Consider the following 15,641-nt stretch of genomic DNA (forward strand, 5'->3'; position numbering starts at 1 on the left):
GTGCTTTATGTCCCTGTTGTCTTGTAGATGGAGCTGGAGTCTGTGGGGCCATCAATCCCTTCGGTGATTCATGATGAAAATGGAAATGTGATTGACAGCAGAGAAGGGGACCCAATTCAGTTCATATTTGAAGACATTACCTGGCAACGAGAAATAAGATGGGAAGAGGCAGCTGGCAAACTGGAAGTTGCCATGTATCCATTTAAGAAAGTATGAGAAGACCCTCCGTTAAGCATGTCCTTAGCAGATAAGTTATTCTGTCACTGCTTCAGTAAGGAAATACTAAATTGATGAGCCCTGCCAGTTCATTTGGTGGTTGTGAAAGTGAGCAAGCCTTGCTATTTGATAACTGCTAACAAATATCTCAGCAGGTTTAACCAAGATCCCATAAAAATGCACAGTACAGCTTTTTGAGAGATGAATGCAAATATTGGCTGATGTTACAGAGAAAGTTGTTCAGGTACAGCTAGAGCTTTAGGTGCTGCACCATTCATCCTTGGGCTCATGATGAGTCCTGGGTGCCATTTTGAAAGAGCGAAGCAATGGAGGTGCTTCTGAGAGCATTTTGCTGCTGGAAGCAGAACAGGGCATGCAATGCTCTCCATGCTGCACTTCCCTTATCATCAGAAAACACACAAGGCGTGTGTGGCTTGAGAACCTGAAGCAAAGAATGAATTTATAGCATGAAAGATTATCTGCGTTTCTACAGCAGCCAGAACTGTCCCTCCATATCTGATTTATCAGCTGGAGAAAATGGGGGCGGAGAATTTATTTATATTTTTGAGCCTGTTTATTTATTTATATTTTTGAGCTGTGCCATTTGAAGACTGTTAACTCCTTAAAAAGACAGGATTTCCTTAAATGAACCCATCCCTTATGTCCTTTAAGGTCTTGTTAGTTGCTGTTATTATTAGTTATGTGCCATCGGTACACATAGTGCTTAAACAACAGAGAGATCCCTGCCTTGAGGAACTTACAATGTAAATTAAGATGGGTTGGTGTGGTGGAGAAAGAAAAAAAGTGGAGGTAGAAAAGGGAGAAGCAAGGGCAGCACATATATTTTTTAATTTTTAAATGCTGTCATTGACCTATAAAACTCAACAGCTTGGGCACGTCATCACCTTTCCCCTGATGTTGCACTAAGATTTGTAACAATCCGGTGATTTATTATCTGCTGTGCTGGTTTATTTGATCTTTGCAGACCGCCATGTGTTCTTCTTTACGGCTACCATGCAGGAGGCTAGTTAGCCTGAAAGGCTTTCAAATATTTATTGTGGCTTCTGGATCCTGAAAGTGCACTGTGGACCATAGTATTAAGAATCTCTGGACTCCACTATCCATGTACCACGTGATAGACATGTGTGGAGAGACATTCATGATTATTTATTTATTTGTGGCATTTATATACAGCTGAATATAATAGAATCTCTCAGTGGTACCCTAGAGAGATGTAAAGAGACTTGAGAAATTGTTAAACGTTTCTTTTTGGCCCCTGTTCTAAAGGGAGTAAGAGATGCAGACACACGGCAAGCTGGAATAGATCTTATAGATTGTAAGGCAGCCTCTCCCAACCTGGTGCCTTCCAGATGTGTTGGACAACAATTCCCATCATTTCCAGCCAGCATGTCTAACACATTTGGAGAGCACCAGGTTAGGGAAGGCTGGTATAAGGGCCAAACTAGGCTGGGACATTAATTGCTGCGTTCAATAACATCCATTTCCCCCTACGGATACAATCTACAGGGGCCAATCAAGTCCCCTACCATGTGTCACCATATCGCAAATGTATTTTAAAATACAAAATACTTTTACTGTGTGCAGTACATAATATTTGATGCATCCCCATTGCCCCAACTGCCTTTGTTCTATGGATGAAGTGGGTTTCAACCATTTCTTTTGCTCTTTCTGCTTTCAGGTTTCCTACCTTCCCTTTACCCAAGCTTTTGAGAGAGCGAAATCTGAGAGTAAACTCATTCACTCCATATTGTTGTGGGGCGCACTAGATGATCAGTCCTGCTGAGGTAAGAGGTGGATTTCATGGCTGGATGTATTTTTAAGGAGTTTGTTAGGGGTGACTCAAGTTGCCTTCCTCCCACCTCCTAAGAGAAGATGCTACAGAGTATTAGTGGAGGAATCAATGATTGCCCTCGGCTTAATAACTAATATCCTGCATTGTGGCTTTTACCTTAATTAATTTATGAAACCTTCACATTGTATTTCTTGGCAGAAAGACAGGATATAAATTAAATAAATAAAATGGCAAAACCTCTATAAAGGTGCTTTAAGGGCGCAGTCCTATGTAGATAGTTGGCAGCCTCCAAACCCGGAAGCTGCCAAGTATGCAGTGCAGGATGAGAAGAGAACAGAGGCCTGGTCTTCACCTCCACGCTTCAGCTGCCCTGCATTTTTGCTAGATGGGCGATTTTGCCTGTCTAGTGGTGGCGCCTCGGAAGCAGAGGGAAGGAGGCTGGGGTGTCCATAGGATACATCGTATGCAATTGTTCATCCTGACCGTTTCACTTAACCTTTGTTCTTTCTCTCTCTGGGCAGGTTCAGGGCGAACTCTCCGGGAAACAGTCCTGGAAAGTTCGCCCATCCTTGCTTTCCTGAATGAGAGTTTCATCAGTACCTGGTCATTGGTGAAAGAGCTGGAGGATTTACAGGTAAGCATCCAGCAGCACATGTTAAGAGATAGCAGAAGCTCGACAATAAAAGGAGGAGGAGGAGGAGGAGTCCTCGAATGGGTGCATCTAGACTCCATAAGCTTCCCCACCCACCAATATCCCTTCTGGACATCCTAAGAAACGAGGGCTCTCATTTGTTCATTTGTTTATCAGTTAATTTTAAATAAACATCCCCAGACTTTAATATTAAGTTTCTTTTTGAGATATAGAAAGAAGAGAAAGATTAACATTAAACTTAAAAACAGACACAAGGAAATGACTTCTTTAATGTTTCTTCTTCAGTGGTAGAGCTTGTCAAGAGAATTTGGTAGTCCTCCCATGTGGCTCCTGATGATAAATCAGCTAGAAGTAAGCATCAGCCCCGGTGCCCTCCAGATTTGTTGCACTCTCCCATCATCCCCAGCCAGCAATGCCTTTGGTGTGCTGGTTGGGGAGGATGGGACTTGTAGTCTAACACATCTGGAAAGTGCCAGGTTGGAGATGGCTAAGCTAGACCTTTAGGGCGCAATCCTGTTCGTGTTTAGACATTAAAAGACATCTCACAACCCCACACATTTCCCAGCTAGTCATGCTGGTTGGGGAATGCTGGGAGTTGTGGGACTTTTTTTCTGATTTAAATATGCATATATCACCCTTAGCCAGGTAATCTAGGAGTCTAAAAGTTTTAGTCCTAATCAAATCATATTTCCTTTTAGTCCAATATTGAGAGACTGCCTGTCAGTTTTTGAGAGCTATTTGTTTAATCTTCTTTATGCATTTGACTCCAATGCAGAATATGTAGTAAAGAGATTGAAGATTCTTTAGTGTTCCAGCATCCACCCAATCCATTTCTGTTTGTTTAATTTGAGGGTTTTGCTAGAAGGGCATTAATGGCATTAATCAGATCCCAACTAAAATAAATTGAGGTGTGACATATTGCAGGTCCAAGGCCTTATGGTATCTAAATTACCTCTATACGGTGAGAACTTTTATTTAACAATACAGTAGCTATTTTATGCCGATATAACGGTTAAGATAAGAAGGTGTCAGCCAATCAGCATTTTCTTTCTTCATAGAGTTTTTGAACTAAAGAAAATATCCATGACTAAAGGCTGGGGGTCTGAGCAACACCTTAGGAATTTATATTGGTGGTCATTGCAGACCTCAAATGTCATCCCAGTTTTAGTTGCGGCCCCCTCTACTGTATACAATGATCCATAACAATTTCATATTTTTTACATTAAATGGAAGTCTTTGTCCCTATATTTCGTTTTCAAAGTATGAGTTCTTTGGATTCTGTTTGACCCCAATGTCAGACTTGGTAAGGGCTTTTGACAAACATGTAGCTTAAAACATGTGTTCATTTTCTACAGGTGAAGAGAGACAATGAGGTCAACAGCAAACTTGCTGACCTGCACCTTGAAAAATATAACTTCCCTGTGGAGATAATGATTTGTCTTCCCAATGGCACTGTGGTAGGACTCTAGTTACATTTAATCTTATCAGTACTTTATCTGTCTCTTTTTTAAATTGGAGGTATCGATTGGAATGGCAGTTGTCTTCCACTGATATGCTTGAAGTAGGAGCCAAGGATGCATTTCTCTCTTTCAGATCTCAAAAACAGTCTCATTTAGAACAGTGCAAAGCATTTCCGACTGAAGCCATCAGGCAGGGGTGCAGAATCTCAGGCCAATGGGCCAAATCCACCCCTCCAGGGTTCCCCTGAGATTTCAACCATTCTGAAAGGTTGAAATGCTTCTCCTAGTTGCTGGCAGTAAGAGCTTTAAGATAAAATGTTTTGGTGTTTTGGCCCTGCCCCTTTTGCCTTCAGCCCGCCCACCACAGGAAAGCAGTCCCTGATTGCTTCTCCACAATGGGATTTGACCCTCAGACTAAAAGAGATTCAACACCCGTCATAAGGACATTTGGAAGCAATTGAATTTTTTCCCCAAAGCTCAGAAAGCAAGTTCTAGAAAACCTATAGATTTGCAAATTGTGCTTAATATACTCAGAATATTTCAGAGAATACCCAATGATATCTTTGAACTGGCCAACTAATTTTTTGGGGGGTGGGGGAGAATAAAAATTCAAGGCTCAGGAGAGTTTTATACTTGATCTTGTAGTGTTTATATATTCACTCCACATTTCTCCAGAACCTCTCGCATTCCAGAATCTGGTGCACTTCCATCCCAACTTTTATTTAGGATTTAGGCTCTCTGTACACACAAGCCAGGACTAGTGAGGCAGCCCTGAGAGATTATGGTATGCTTCACTCCTATTATTTGTTGAGAAAGTTGTTTTAATAAAACTACTGGGACAACTTCGCAGCATTTCCCAAGGTCCCTGAAGAATCTTATATATCTTACATTTGTCCTTCCCCCAAATTCTACAAATGCTCAGAGTTGGTTCATATCTTACCCTAGTTTGTTTATTTTATTAGGGAGATTATTTAAGACAGGAATGCATTATTTGTTCCTTTCTCCCTCCATTTTTGGAAGCTGGGGAAGGAGGTTGATTTCCTTCTAGAAGCAGCCACTACAGGCCAATGGTGCTTGAGGACTAGCTACTGTACCTTGCGTTGTTTGACTCCCAAAGAGGAGGGCAAGATGGAGGAGCCTTGCCTTTCTCCTTCTCCGTAGCAGTGGCAACCACCTCTAATTTTGTTTATAACTGCAGAACATTGCCTAATCTGGCATCAGCCACTTTTGCCTTTTTAAGTGAAAGCAGCGCTGTAAGATTTAAATGATGTTGTACATCCTTCTTTGGGAACACAAGGCAAGTTCATCTCTCAACTTGTTCATCCTCCCCCTGTACTGATTGCTGAGAGGCAAGAATCTGCCCGTGGGGGTTGGAATTCTGTTTTCCTAATATGTGTTTTGTTTCCCAGGTCCACCACATCAATGCCAACTACTTCCTGGATATTACTTCTATGAAGCCTGAAGAAGTTGAGAGCAGCATCTTTAGTTTCTCTGCCAGTTTTGAAGATCCCTCAACAGCAACCTATCTTCAGTTCCTGAAGGAAGGACTTCAGAGGGCAAAGCCATTCCTACAGGCCTAAATAGAGAGGCAAATTAATGCCATGCTGTTGATCACCAAAGATATAAGAGTTCTTGTTTCTGGCACTCCTTGAGCTCATGCATGACACAGTATTTAACAGTAAAATGCTGTCCTTGAATGAAAAGGCTCTAGACATGTAAGTGCTTCTTGAAAATACCAAACTGAAACATTGGTACATTACATTATTTTCAGGACCCCTGTTGGAAGGACCTGAATGTATGTTTCTCTTACTTACTGGCACGTTGTGAGACTTCTGTGAAGTAAGTTATCAGACTGCCAGCACTAGAGGTTGAGAACGGTGAAGCACAAAGGTCTGATCTGGATTGTGGTGTAAAGCCAGCAAGTTGGACCTCAAGTAAAGTCTAAATTCCTTTGGTGTGGATCCCCTTAGTAAAATGTTTGGGCGCTGCTGTGTCGATTCACGAATGAGATGCCATCTTTTCGTATCAGCTCTGGAATCTGGTCCCTTTCAAGGCCCTGAATTGTTTGTATGTAGTTAAGGCTTCACATTTAGAACTTTTGTTTTGCGAAGCACCATTTGGCGTCAGGTGACCTCAGTAGCTCCCAGATACCTTCAAGTTCAGAGCCTACATGGATGCTGCAAGGCAAAACCTGTGTTACACTCCCACTGATGTCTGCAGGGTTGCTTAGGTTGGTGCTGATGCATAGCTGCAACATAAGCAAGGAAATCCTTTAAACATTTTTGCGTTTTTACTGTAGGCCACCAAAGGCTCTGCTGTTTTCTTCTTTATCCTCAGCTATTACTGGGGGGCAGGGGGAGATTTAGTCCCAGGGCATCCAGTTGTTGACCCTTAGTATACTTAAATCAGTGTCACCTCAGTCAAGAAAATATCAGTTGTTGTTTTCAAGTACATGCAACAAACTTCCCCAACTGGTGCCCTTCAGATGTGTTGAACTATAACTCCCATCACCCACAGCCAGCATAGCTGTTGTGGTCCAACACATCTGGAGAAGACCAGGTTGAGGAAGTCTGATGTACAATATAAGTGGAATTCATTCACAACGATCATGTCTCTGCCCAAAACCTCAAATATTAGCTGTGGGTGGTTTTACATGACTGTTCGTCTAGCCAAAAACAAACAAAAAGGAAGTTTGCATTCAACTGAGAGCAGAATCATTCATTTTATTATATCATATAATAAAAGAATTAGTTAAATTTTCTTTTCATTCACTCACTCTAATACCCCTTGGCAGTGTTTCTCAAACTTTTTGACTTTTGCAGTTATTCTTAGCTTGTGGCCCTCCTAACCCATCACCAACAACATGGAGATTTGTGTGTGCTGGATTTGTAGACTGGGCTATTAATTCAATGTTAGAAGACGAAAACCATAGGACATCCCTGATGCTCCTCCTAAAATTACATGCAGGCAACTATAGTTAGAACAAAGCAGCTGCTCTTCCTGTGCATCTTTCTTCCCAGGTCAGGTTGGGGCAATACATGTTGGGGAAGAATCATAGCTCAGTGCCAGAGTGCATACTTTGCATAGGAAAAGGCCTAGGTTCAATGCCTGGTATCTCCAGCTATAAAGAATCTCAGGTAAATTGGTCAGGAGAATGATCCTTCTCCACATGAGCCCATGGAGCTAACGTCAGTAAGACAGAGCTGGGCTCTGACCTGGTATAAGGCAGCTTCCTATCTAATGTGGGTCTTCTACTAGGGGGCATTAATTCCAGTCGAGTCTCAGCAGGGGTTGAGGGACTTTGGAACATTTCTATCCCAGGCGCTGTTCTTTCATGAAACTTCATGCCCCCTTTAGGTTCCCCACACCCTCAAGTTTGAGAACCACAGTCCAGGGATGAATAGTTGAGGAACACACCTTATAGGGTGCAGGGTCAAGAGTGATACGAAACAGATGGAAAGCAGAGACAGAAGACACAGGGTGAAAGGTTGGTCAAGAACAGCTATATGGGAGTGGGGTGGGGGAAGGACAAGTAATTCAACCACTTGCAGTCAGTTCAGATGTTGTTTTTTTACAGGTATGTGCAAAATGTTTTAACATGTCCCTATAAAACAGTGATATGTGCACATGGCAGATGCATGTTTCCAGCTGAATGTGTCATATGGGTGGTAAAAATTGCCACGGCCCCCTGCCACGTAATGCATGGCACACCCAAGTTTGTCACTACATTTGTCAGGTTCTGGGGAAACAGGATATTTTCTTCCAAAATCACCAAAGAAAAAGAAACTTCTGTGTATCTTTCATTTGGTCTCCTGTAGTAATGCCTGGAGCTTCCCTTTATTCCTAGTAAAAAGAAAGCACTTTCATTTATTTATTTATTACATTTATATACCGCCCCCATAGCTAGAGCTCTCTGGGTGGTTTACATCCATGGGGCAAGATTAAACTGTTATGCTGCTTACACATACATAGAGAACGATCAGATTTAAACGTTTTGTATTCCAGTTCCAAACTTTCTGTGCTGCCTTTAACATATGTGATATGTAGCCCAATACTATGCCTGTCTACTCAGAAGTAACATTCAGTGGACATACTCCACCAAAGTGTATAGGACTGCAGCCTTATAGGGCAATCCTGTTTATTCAGAATTATATCCCACTGTGTTTAGTGGGTTTTACTCCATAATAAGTGTATTTAGAATTGTAGCCTTAGGGTGTTACAGACAGGGTGATAGGGAAAGGACTCTGTGCTTGCAAACCCTTCTAGAGACTGAAGGCAGATCTTTCAAATTATACCCATGGAACACAAGAAGAACCATGCTGGATCACACCAAGGGCCTATCTAGTCCAGCATTCTGTTAACATAGTGACAAACCAGCTGCCCACAAAAAACTCACAAGTAGGACATGAGTGCAACAGCACCCTCCCACCCATGTTCTCCAGCAACTGGAAGTCGGTGGTCTCAAACTGTGTTCTTAAGGGAGCTTATTTGGGGTTCCTCAGTGTGAAGATCAGTAATAGTGGGGAAGGAGTCCTAAAAGACAGATTAGGCTACTAATCTTCACAGGCTATGTACAGCTACAAGGGGTTTGTTAAGTACAGGGTCCCGTGGCACACTACACAAACAGTGTGCACACCTAGAATCCTCTGCAAATGGGAAGGGGGTTCAAGACAGATGTTCAAGTGTTACTTGGCAAACCCGTTGCTGGCTCTCTGAAGCTAGAAAGTTTGAAAAGCACTGGTTTACAAGCGTAAACAGGATTTGATATGCCCCCTGATTACATGATGAAGTCGCCATAATTCTCCTTGAACCATAAAATGTCAGTGTTGTACACTATTGTTTCTCATGTTTTTTGGTTGCTTGAAAGAGTGGAACATTTTGATCCTCTCCTCTGGCTGTATTTTTTTAGTTCCTTGCAAAATTTGCAGTGTTTAAAACAAGCAAACAAATGAGAAATCATCAAGAAAAACATATACAGTCCAAGATGTGAACTTGGAAAATTATACTTTGGGGGATAAGTGTGAGGGCCTCAGTTGGGAAAGAGTTGCTCTTTCCCGTGTCTCCTATTGATTTTAAAATAAAATCTTTTCTTTCCCCATGAATGTTTTATACTTCTGGCAGTTGAATGGCAGTGCTTTTTCCAAATGATAGAGCAAAGAGGCCATCAGTGGTAAGCCATCAAAGCAGTCACTTGGCACAGTCAGATAAGGTGCCTGACAATGTTTTTTGTTCCGAGAAGCACAGCCTATTTCATCATTCATTTGATGGACCACATTTTAAGAAGAACAGCTTTTAAGGCTGGCCCTTTCCCCCTCGTTTCCTTATTTCTCATATATTCCAGCATTAATTTTACAAAAAAACCTTGTGTGGAATTTAAACTTCATCAGGTACTTTCACACTAGGCTACATGCGCATTACAAAATTCAATTCAGCAGGTTTTGGTGGGGTTTGCAAGCAGTATTCATATCTCTCAATAGTGTTATTATTTAATCACCTTCTGCAAACGGAATGTGAGCCAACAGCTAAACATCAGCATTTCTGGTCTGAAAAGAGCATGTTTCTGCTTAGGCTGGCCTTTTCAACAAAATGTAAGACTAGACCGCCAGAATGCTTTTCAGTTGATGTTCAGCTGGCAGCTGCTTCAGAACACTAAACTTGTTTAGAATTGCAAGGGCTTTTGCAAAAGCTGATGATTAGAAAAGTTATGTTGTGGTTTTATTAACTTTTCCCTACTTAAATATTATCAAAAATAAAAATGGGGAGGAATTAATTATACCCCACACTATTTGGTAACAGAAATTTTCCTCAGTGGGGCACATGGCAGCTGAGACCTGGGGGATTATGTATCAGAAAACAGCCTAAGGAAACAGGTTAGCCCCCTACCCTGATGCCATGGTTCTAATCTAATCCCGACATTCAATTTTTAAAATGGATTTTCTACTGTTACATCTACTTTGATCCTGACAGTCGTACCAGTCTTCCCCCCCGCCCTTACTTCTCTATTCTGTCTCCTTGTCCCGTCTGTCTTCAACTTAAAATCCGCAATGCTAGGGCAAAGGAAGTTTTGTAACAAATTATCTCATCTGATAGGTTGTGTAAAACTTTTCAGAAATGATTTTTTAAAAATTCTAACCACAGTTCAGCACACTGTGCCTCTCTTCCTTGACAGTTTGTGTGTTTAGAAGCCAGTTGAAATAGAAGTAGCCTACAAGTGAACTTTTCTTTCCCTTACTTCTTATTCTTGCCAAGTAACTTCATAAAACCAGTAAAACTTGTTCACCTGCTTCAGGCCCTCTGACAGCACAGTAAGTCCTCCTTACTCTTGCAGATGGGTAAGAAGGGTCTTTTTTGTTTCAGGTGCTCTGTTTAAGGGTCTTCTTTGTTTCAGGTGCTCTGATATTGTAGAGCCCAATAGGCCCTGCTGCTAGCCAGCTTGATCTCACATTCCAAAGCCTTTGGGCCCAGGGCCAGCCCTGCCATACAGCAGGGTGAAACAATCTGTTTAAGGCGACTTCACTATCCTCTCCTCCCTGCAGCCACCTGCATGCACCCCAGATCTGATCCCGTGAGTCTCCCAAATCTCAAACAGATTTGGGAAAATCCATTCTGCTTGCGGTTTCCCTCCTACTAGCAGAGGACCAGTGTTGGATCCAACTCTTATCAGCCCCTCATAATTGCCAATGGTTGGGAAGATGGGGGTTGTAGTCCAACAATAGCTAGAAGGCCAGAAGTTCCCCAACCCTGAGTTAAAGTATACTGGGCTGGATACTAGAGCTGACCCACTGAAATCAAAGGGTCTTCTCTAAGTATGACTAAATCTGGATCCTTCTCATTGTTTCTGAATATGAAGTTTGTGCTTTTGCGTATTGCAGAACTTTTTTTTTTTTGTATCAATCCATTCTTATAAAACTGCATTTATGTTAATAATGACTCTCATAACCGTCTGTGGTGATGAAATCCATGGGTGCACTAGGCATTAAAGTAATTTAATGCACATTATAATAATGGAATCATAAAAATTAGAATGTGCAAGTAAGACCCCCTTTTTACTGAGCCAATTTCTATTCGTGTGAGCATAGTTGCTGCTGTTGCTTTTAATCTTCACAGACATAAATGAATGTACTGCTTTCTCCATGTTTTAATTTAAAAGAAAAAAATAAATTAAGCATGATCAGATTAAATCTGTAAATGAAGGATAAATGAAAGAGATGTGTTCAAGCGCTTTCACAGCTCTCAGGAAATGATAAAACCTTTGCTCGTCAGGTTGTCTACTGGCTTTTCCCAGGCAAAAGGTGGTGGGACTCTGCAGGCACAGACTAATGGGCCCAGATGACTTTCCCCCAAGAAGTGCTTTCTCTATGGCGGAATGATTTCTCGGCATTCCTAACCACTAAATATAATTGCTGCTGGAAAATAGGAATCTCTGCCCCAACTGGGGTGATTTAATCTAGGACTTTGTATGCAAAGTCCTTTGTATGCCACTGAAAACTGGCCTCTTCCCTGTTTGCTGTAGAGATTGTGGTTGCACTAGTTTCAGACACCAGTTGGATTGTGCCCTTGATATAACTGCGCGCTCTCGCTCTCTCACACACACACATACACACCTTGCATATGTTTTGAATGTTCCCTGTCATTAACCCTTTAACGTTTTAAAATCTTGTGTTTACATGAAGTTGGAGGCTTTTAGTGTTCTTCCTGTCTAGTTCTCATTCTTCAACCTGTATTAGGACCTCCTGCCCCTTGCAAATAGTTAACCCTACCCTTGCCATTTGCTCTGGCTTGCTCAAGTGTTAAAAAAAATACCACTTACAATTATATAAATAATATAGGATCTCCCTGAGAAAGCGCCTTCCATCTGCAAAGGCCTCTGAAACAACAATCCTATATCCACATATCTGAGAGTAAGCCCCATTGAACTTAATAGGACTTGCTTCTGAGGAGAAATGGACAGGATTGCGTCAGAAATCGCCAACAGGCACTTTTGTGTGACAAATTCATCTATTCTAGTTTTGAGCCATGGACTTTAAAAAAAATGTTGTGTCTTAACTTTTCTAAAAAACAACAACTGTGCCAGGCTTTTCCTATTTATATTCTCTATATATTTCAAGAATTTTATAGCTATTTTGATAACTCCAAAGAGAGGAAAATTGAAAGAGGGATTTTTTTTCTCCCTGTTCATCTGTTCTTTGTGACGGTCTGACCTTAAATCAAGAATGGGTCATGCCTGATTTCTGACAGGTGCCTCTTGAAGAAAAAGAATCACTTTCATTTCATTCTCTACTTTTTTAATGGTTACTGTTTGAAAAAAATATTTTTTTGCAAAGTGTTTACTTTTTAGAGGTAGTTTACTGTAACGTGAGCTTTCTCCAATGCTGTACGTTCTCTGTTACATTGGGAATGTTTCAAACCTAATCAGTGTTACTAATCATAAATTATATTAGAAGAGCTTTGCTGGACATTTTTGTTCTGGTATTGAAGAATTTAAGGATTACTTAAAATGTAGAAAATATGTCAGTATTATGATGATCTACTTATTTTTAAAGTTTTTTTTTTTAAAAAAAACTAACTGGCTAATATTTCATATATTTATTGTCTTAACCTCCATTATCCCCACTCCAAAATTGTTCTGGTCACTTTGAAATTGAACTGATGTATTTGAGTATGATGATTGTTATTCACTACAGTGAAAAGACTTGATATGTTTATCCAAGTGCTCATTTCAGTAACACAGGTCTACCTATAGTAACATACTGCCCAGTTTAGCTAGTGTTAGCTCAGTGTTTTATCAAAATGTCATGAGTATATTCTTGTAAGAAATGTCTTCAATGCTGCCTCCTGTAATAGCTTAGCTCACTGTTTTTAGTAATAAAAAATGGAGAACCCAAATGATTCTGTTTTATATTTTGATAAAATAGCAATATACATTATATTTGAAAAGTAAAAAGGGAATGGCAAGACTGAAATGTTAGCATACAGTGAATGATGTATTTTAGCATATAGTGATGGTTGTATATTTGTGAGTTATGTCATAGCTTTTAATAAATTTATAGGGGGCTATTACATATTGCCAAGGTCTTACACAAATGTCTTACCAACATTTGTTTCCATCCCCAGTCCAGAGACAGCACTTATTCAAGTGCTCAGGGCCAGTAAGTAATTTTATAGATGCAATTTCTCCAACAGTGATCTTGCATACTTCAACCATCTGGTCTCCTCTGCAACTTGCTGCTGTGAATTTAAGTACTGATATGTGCTAGCAAAATGAAGTGATAAAATGCTGAAATGGTGGAGTGGGCTGAACTATTTCATACTGCAGCTGGAAGATGTCATCTATTGAATGCATCCCCATATAAACATCTAGCACTCCAGGAAGCATGTTTTAATCTTGCCTGCTCTTTGCTGTGCTAGTTTGCAGGGAGTTGGGTTGTTGTTTTTACACAGGGACACATTCTAAAATTGTATCCCCTATCTACAGTCAGAAGTGGTGAAGTCCATTCTACCAGAAATCTACAACCTCTTCCTAACCTCTTGTCTACTGCATGCATAGACTAGATTAAGCCACATTCCATAGAGGATGGGAGTGGAGGAAGGGTGAGTATTTATTCAGGAGTAGGTCTCACAGAGCTTAGTGGACCAGAGAATCACAGCCTACTATTTGCAACAAAGACCGATTTCATATTATTTAGTTATGTCTTGCATAATTTAGGTCTAATTTTGAAAATTGTCAAAGTGATTTTTTAACATTGTGAAGTTGCTTTGCCTTATAAAAAATGTTATTTAAAGATTATAGTAAGGCTCATGGGTCACAGTAAATGGTCTAGGGTTACTTTCTCCATGGAATAAATTTTAATGAGCACCAGTACATTACAGCCAGAATCCTCATTTGTGGCAGTCCTTGAAACCTGGTGTATTTTCCCCTTACTATGGATTATGTACTATAACTGACCTGTCACAATAAGAACACACCCCTACCTTCTAGAGTTTTATCGGTGAAAATAGAGTTAACAGGTGAAAATAGAAAATACTTAATTCCGTTATCCTCAAAAGTATCACTGCAAGAGCAAAGGACACACACCCATTGCTCAGGGTGTTCTCCTGCATTAAATGTGTTGTAGGGCTTTTTTCTGTCCAAAGATGCATAGGTTGGTGCCCTAATTGAGTTAAATGAAGCTTACTCCTAGATAAGTGGCTACGGTAGCATTTCCCAACCTGACCCCTTCCAGATGTGTTGGATTACAACTCCCATCATCCTCAACCATATTGATTGGCTAGGGAATGTTGGAAGTTGTAGAACTTTTTTTTCCTGTCCAAACACGCACTGTCCTTTTAAGACTTAATTCTGTATAGACTTATATAGGATTGCACTATTAGTCTTTTAGGTACCACAATACTGGTGTGTGTTTGTGTGACTGATTCCTAAAACAGTTATGTTTCAGTTTCTGCAGCTAGCTTCTATTGGGTTATTATTATTATTGTTATACCGTAGTTTTAATTTGTGATTATTATTTATTTATATAGCACCATCAGTGTACATGGTGCTGTACAGAGTATTGTACATTGTATTTTATGATTCTAATTGTTGTGAACTGCCCCCAGAGCTATTGGGCAGTATAGAAATGTAATAAGTAAGTGTGCAATCCTATGCATGTTTAGACAGAAATAAAGTCCTACAATTCCTGTAGGACTTTTTTTCTGTCTAAACATGCATAGGATTGCGCCCTAAATAAACATTCATTTCTATACTGCCTATTATATTATCTCTATTAACGCAGCAACCATCCTTCCTTTCTTCCTCTCTGTGGCTATCACACAGTATTTATTTATTTATTCATTACATTTCTATACTGCCCAAAAGCTCTCTGGGCAGTTCACAAAAATTAAAACCATTCAAAGTATAAAACAACAGTATAAAACCATAATATAAAATACAATATAAAAGCTCAACCAGATAAAAACAGCAGCAATGCAAAATTACGAATTTAAAACACCAGGTTAAAATTTATTTATAGACTGTTAAAATGCTGGGAGAATAAAAAGGTCTTCAGGAGGAGACGCAATCGAGGTCCCACAATAATAATAACAATAAATAAAGGATACTCCTGTCCTGTCAGCCTCTTCGCGCGCTTCTGCCTGAGGGGAGCTGACATGTTTTCCCGCCCTTTCTTGGGCCTCAGCCGAGAACAGGGGGGAGGTTGTCTCCGCCGCGCAGCACGCATGCGCGAAAGGGGGCCACTGCTGGGGGCTGCAGGAGCTGCAGCTGTTTCCGAGCGGAAGGACGACGCGGGGTTTCTGGGAAGTGGCAGCTTCGCTCCACGGGCTTTCCTCGGGCTTCGCTTTCCGCGTCCGGGTCGTCGCTCCACTCCGCCTGAGGCGACGCGGTGAGCTCCGGTGGGGTCGACGAGAAACCGTCTCCAGGTCGCCGAACAGGGAAGGCGGGGGTGGGGGGGAGGCGGGGGAGAGATGGAGTCGCTTGTCACAGGAGAGACAAAAAGGCGTGTCA

The 15,641-nt window shown here is 40.9% G+C and overlaps 2 protein-coding genes across 7 annotated transcripts in view; both read left to right on the forward strand.

Moving 5' to 3' along the window:
* The window catches only part of SELENON (selenoprotein N), a 35,299-nt gene extending 22,272 nt beyond the window's left edge, over positions 1-13,027 (forward strand). Inside the window, exons 8-12 of the mRNA XM_063140722.1 lie at positions 28-210; positions 1,916-2,021; positions 2,551-2,663; positions 4,037-4,138; positions 5,551-13,027. Coding sequence (XP_062996792.1) covers positions 28-210; positions 1,916-2,021; positions 2,551-2,663; positions 4,037-4,138; positions 5,551-5,721 — 675 coding nt within the window. The 3' untranslated portion in view covers positions 5,722-13,027. The remainder of the gene's footprint in view (positions 1-27; positions 211-1,915; positions 2,022-2,550; positions 2,664-4,036; positions 4,139-5,550) is intronic.
* Positions 13,028-15,400: 2,373 nt separating this feature from the next.
* The window catches only part of MTFR1L (mitochondrial fission regulator 1 like), a 30,201-nt gene continuing 29,960 nt past the window's right edge, over positions 15,401-15,641 (forward strand). For 3 of the 6 annotated variants that reach the window (XM_063140358.1, XM_063140356.1, XM_063140361.1), the window contains exon 1: positions 15,401-15,519. The gene's annotated coding sequence lies outside the window, so the exon portion shown is untranslated. Of the gene's footprint in view, positions 15,557-15,641 lie in introns of all 6 variants that reach the window. The other 3 variants (XM_063140357.1, XM_063140355.1, XM_063140359.1) reach the window with 2 other exon arrangements.

This window comes from Elgaria multicarinata, chromosome 13 (genome assembly GCF_023053635.1).
Source record: "Elgaria multicarinata webbii isolate HBS135686 ecotype San Diego chromosome 13, rElgMul1.1.pri, whole genome shotgun sequence".
Lineage (NCBI taxonomy): Eukaryota > Metazoa > Chordata > Lepidosauria > Squamata > Anguidae > Elgaria > Elgaria multicarinata.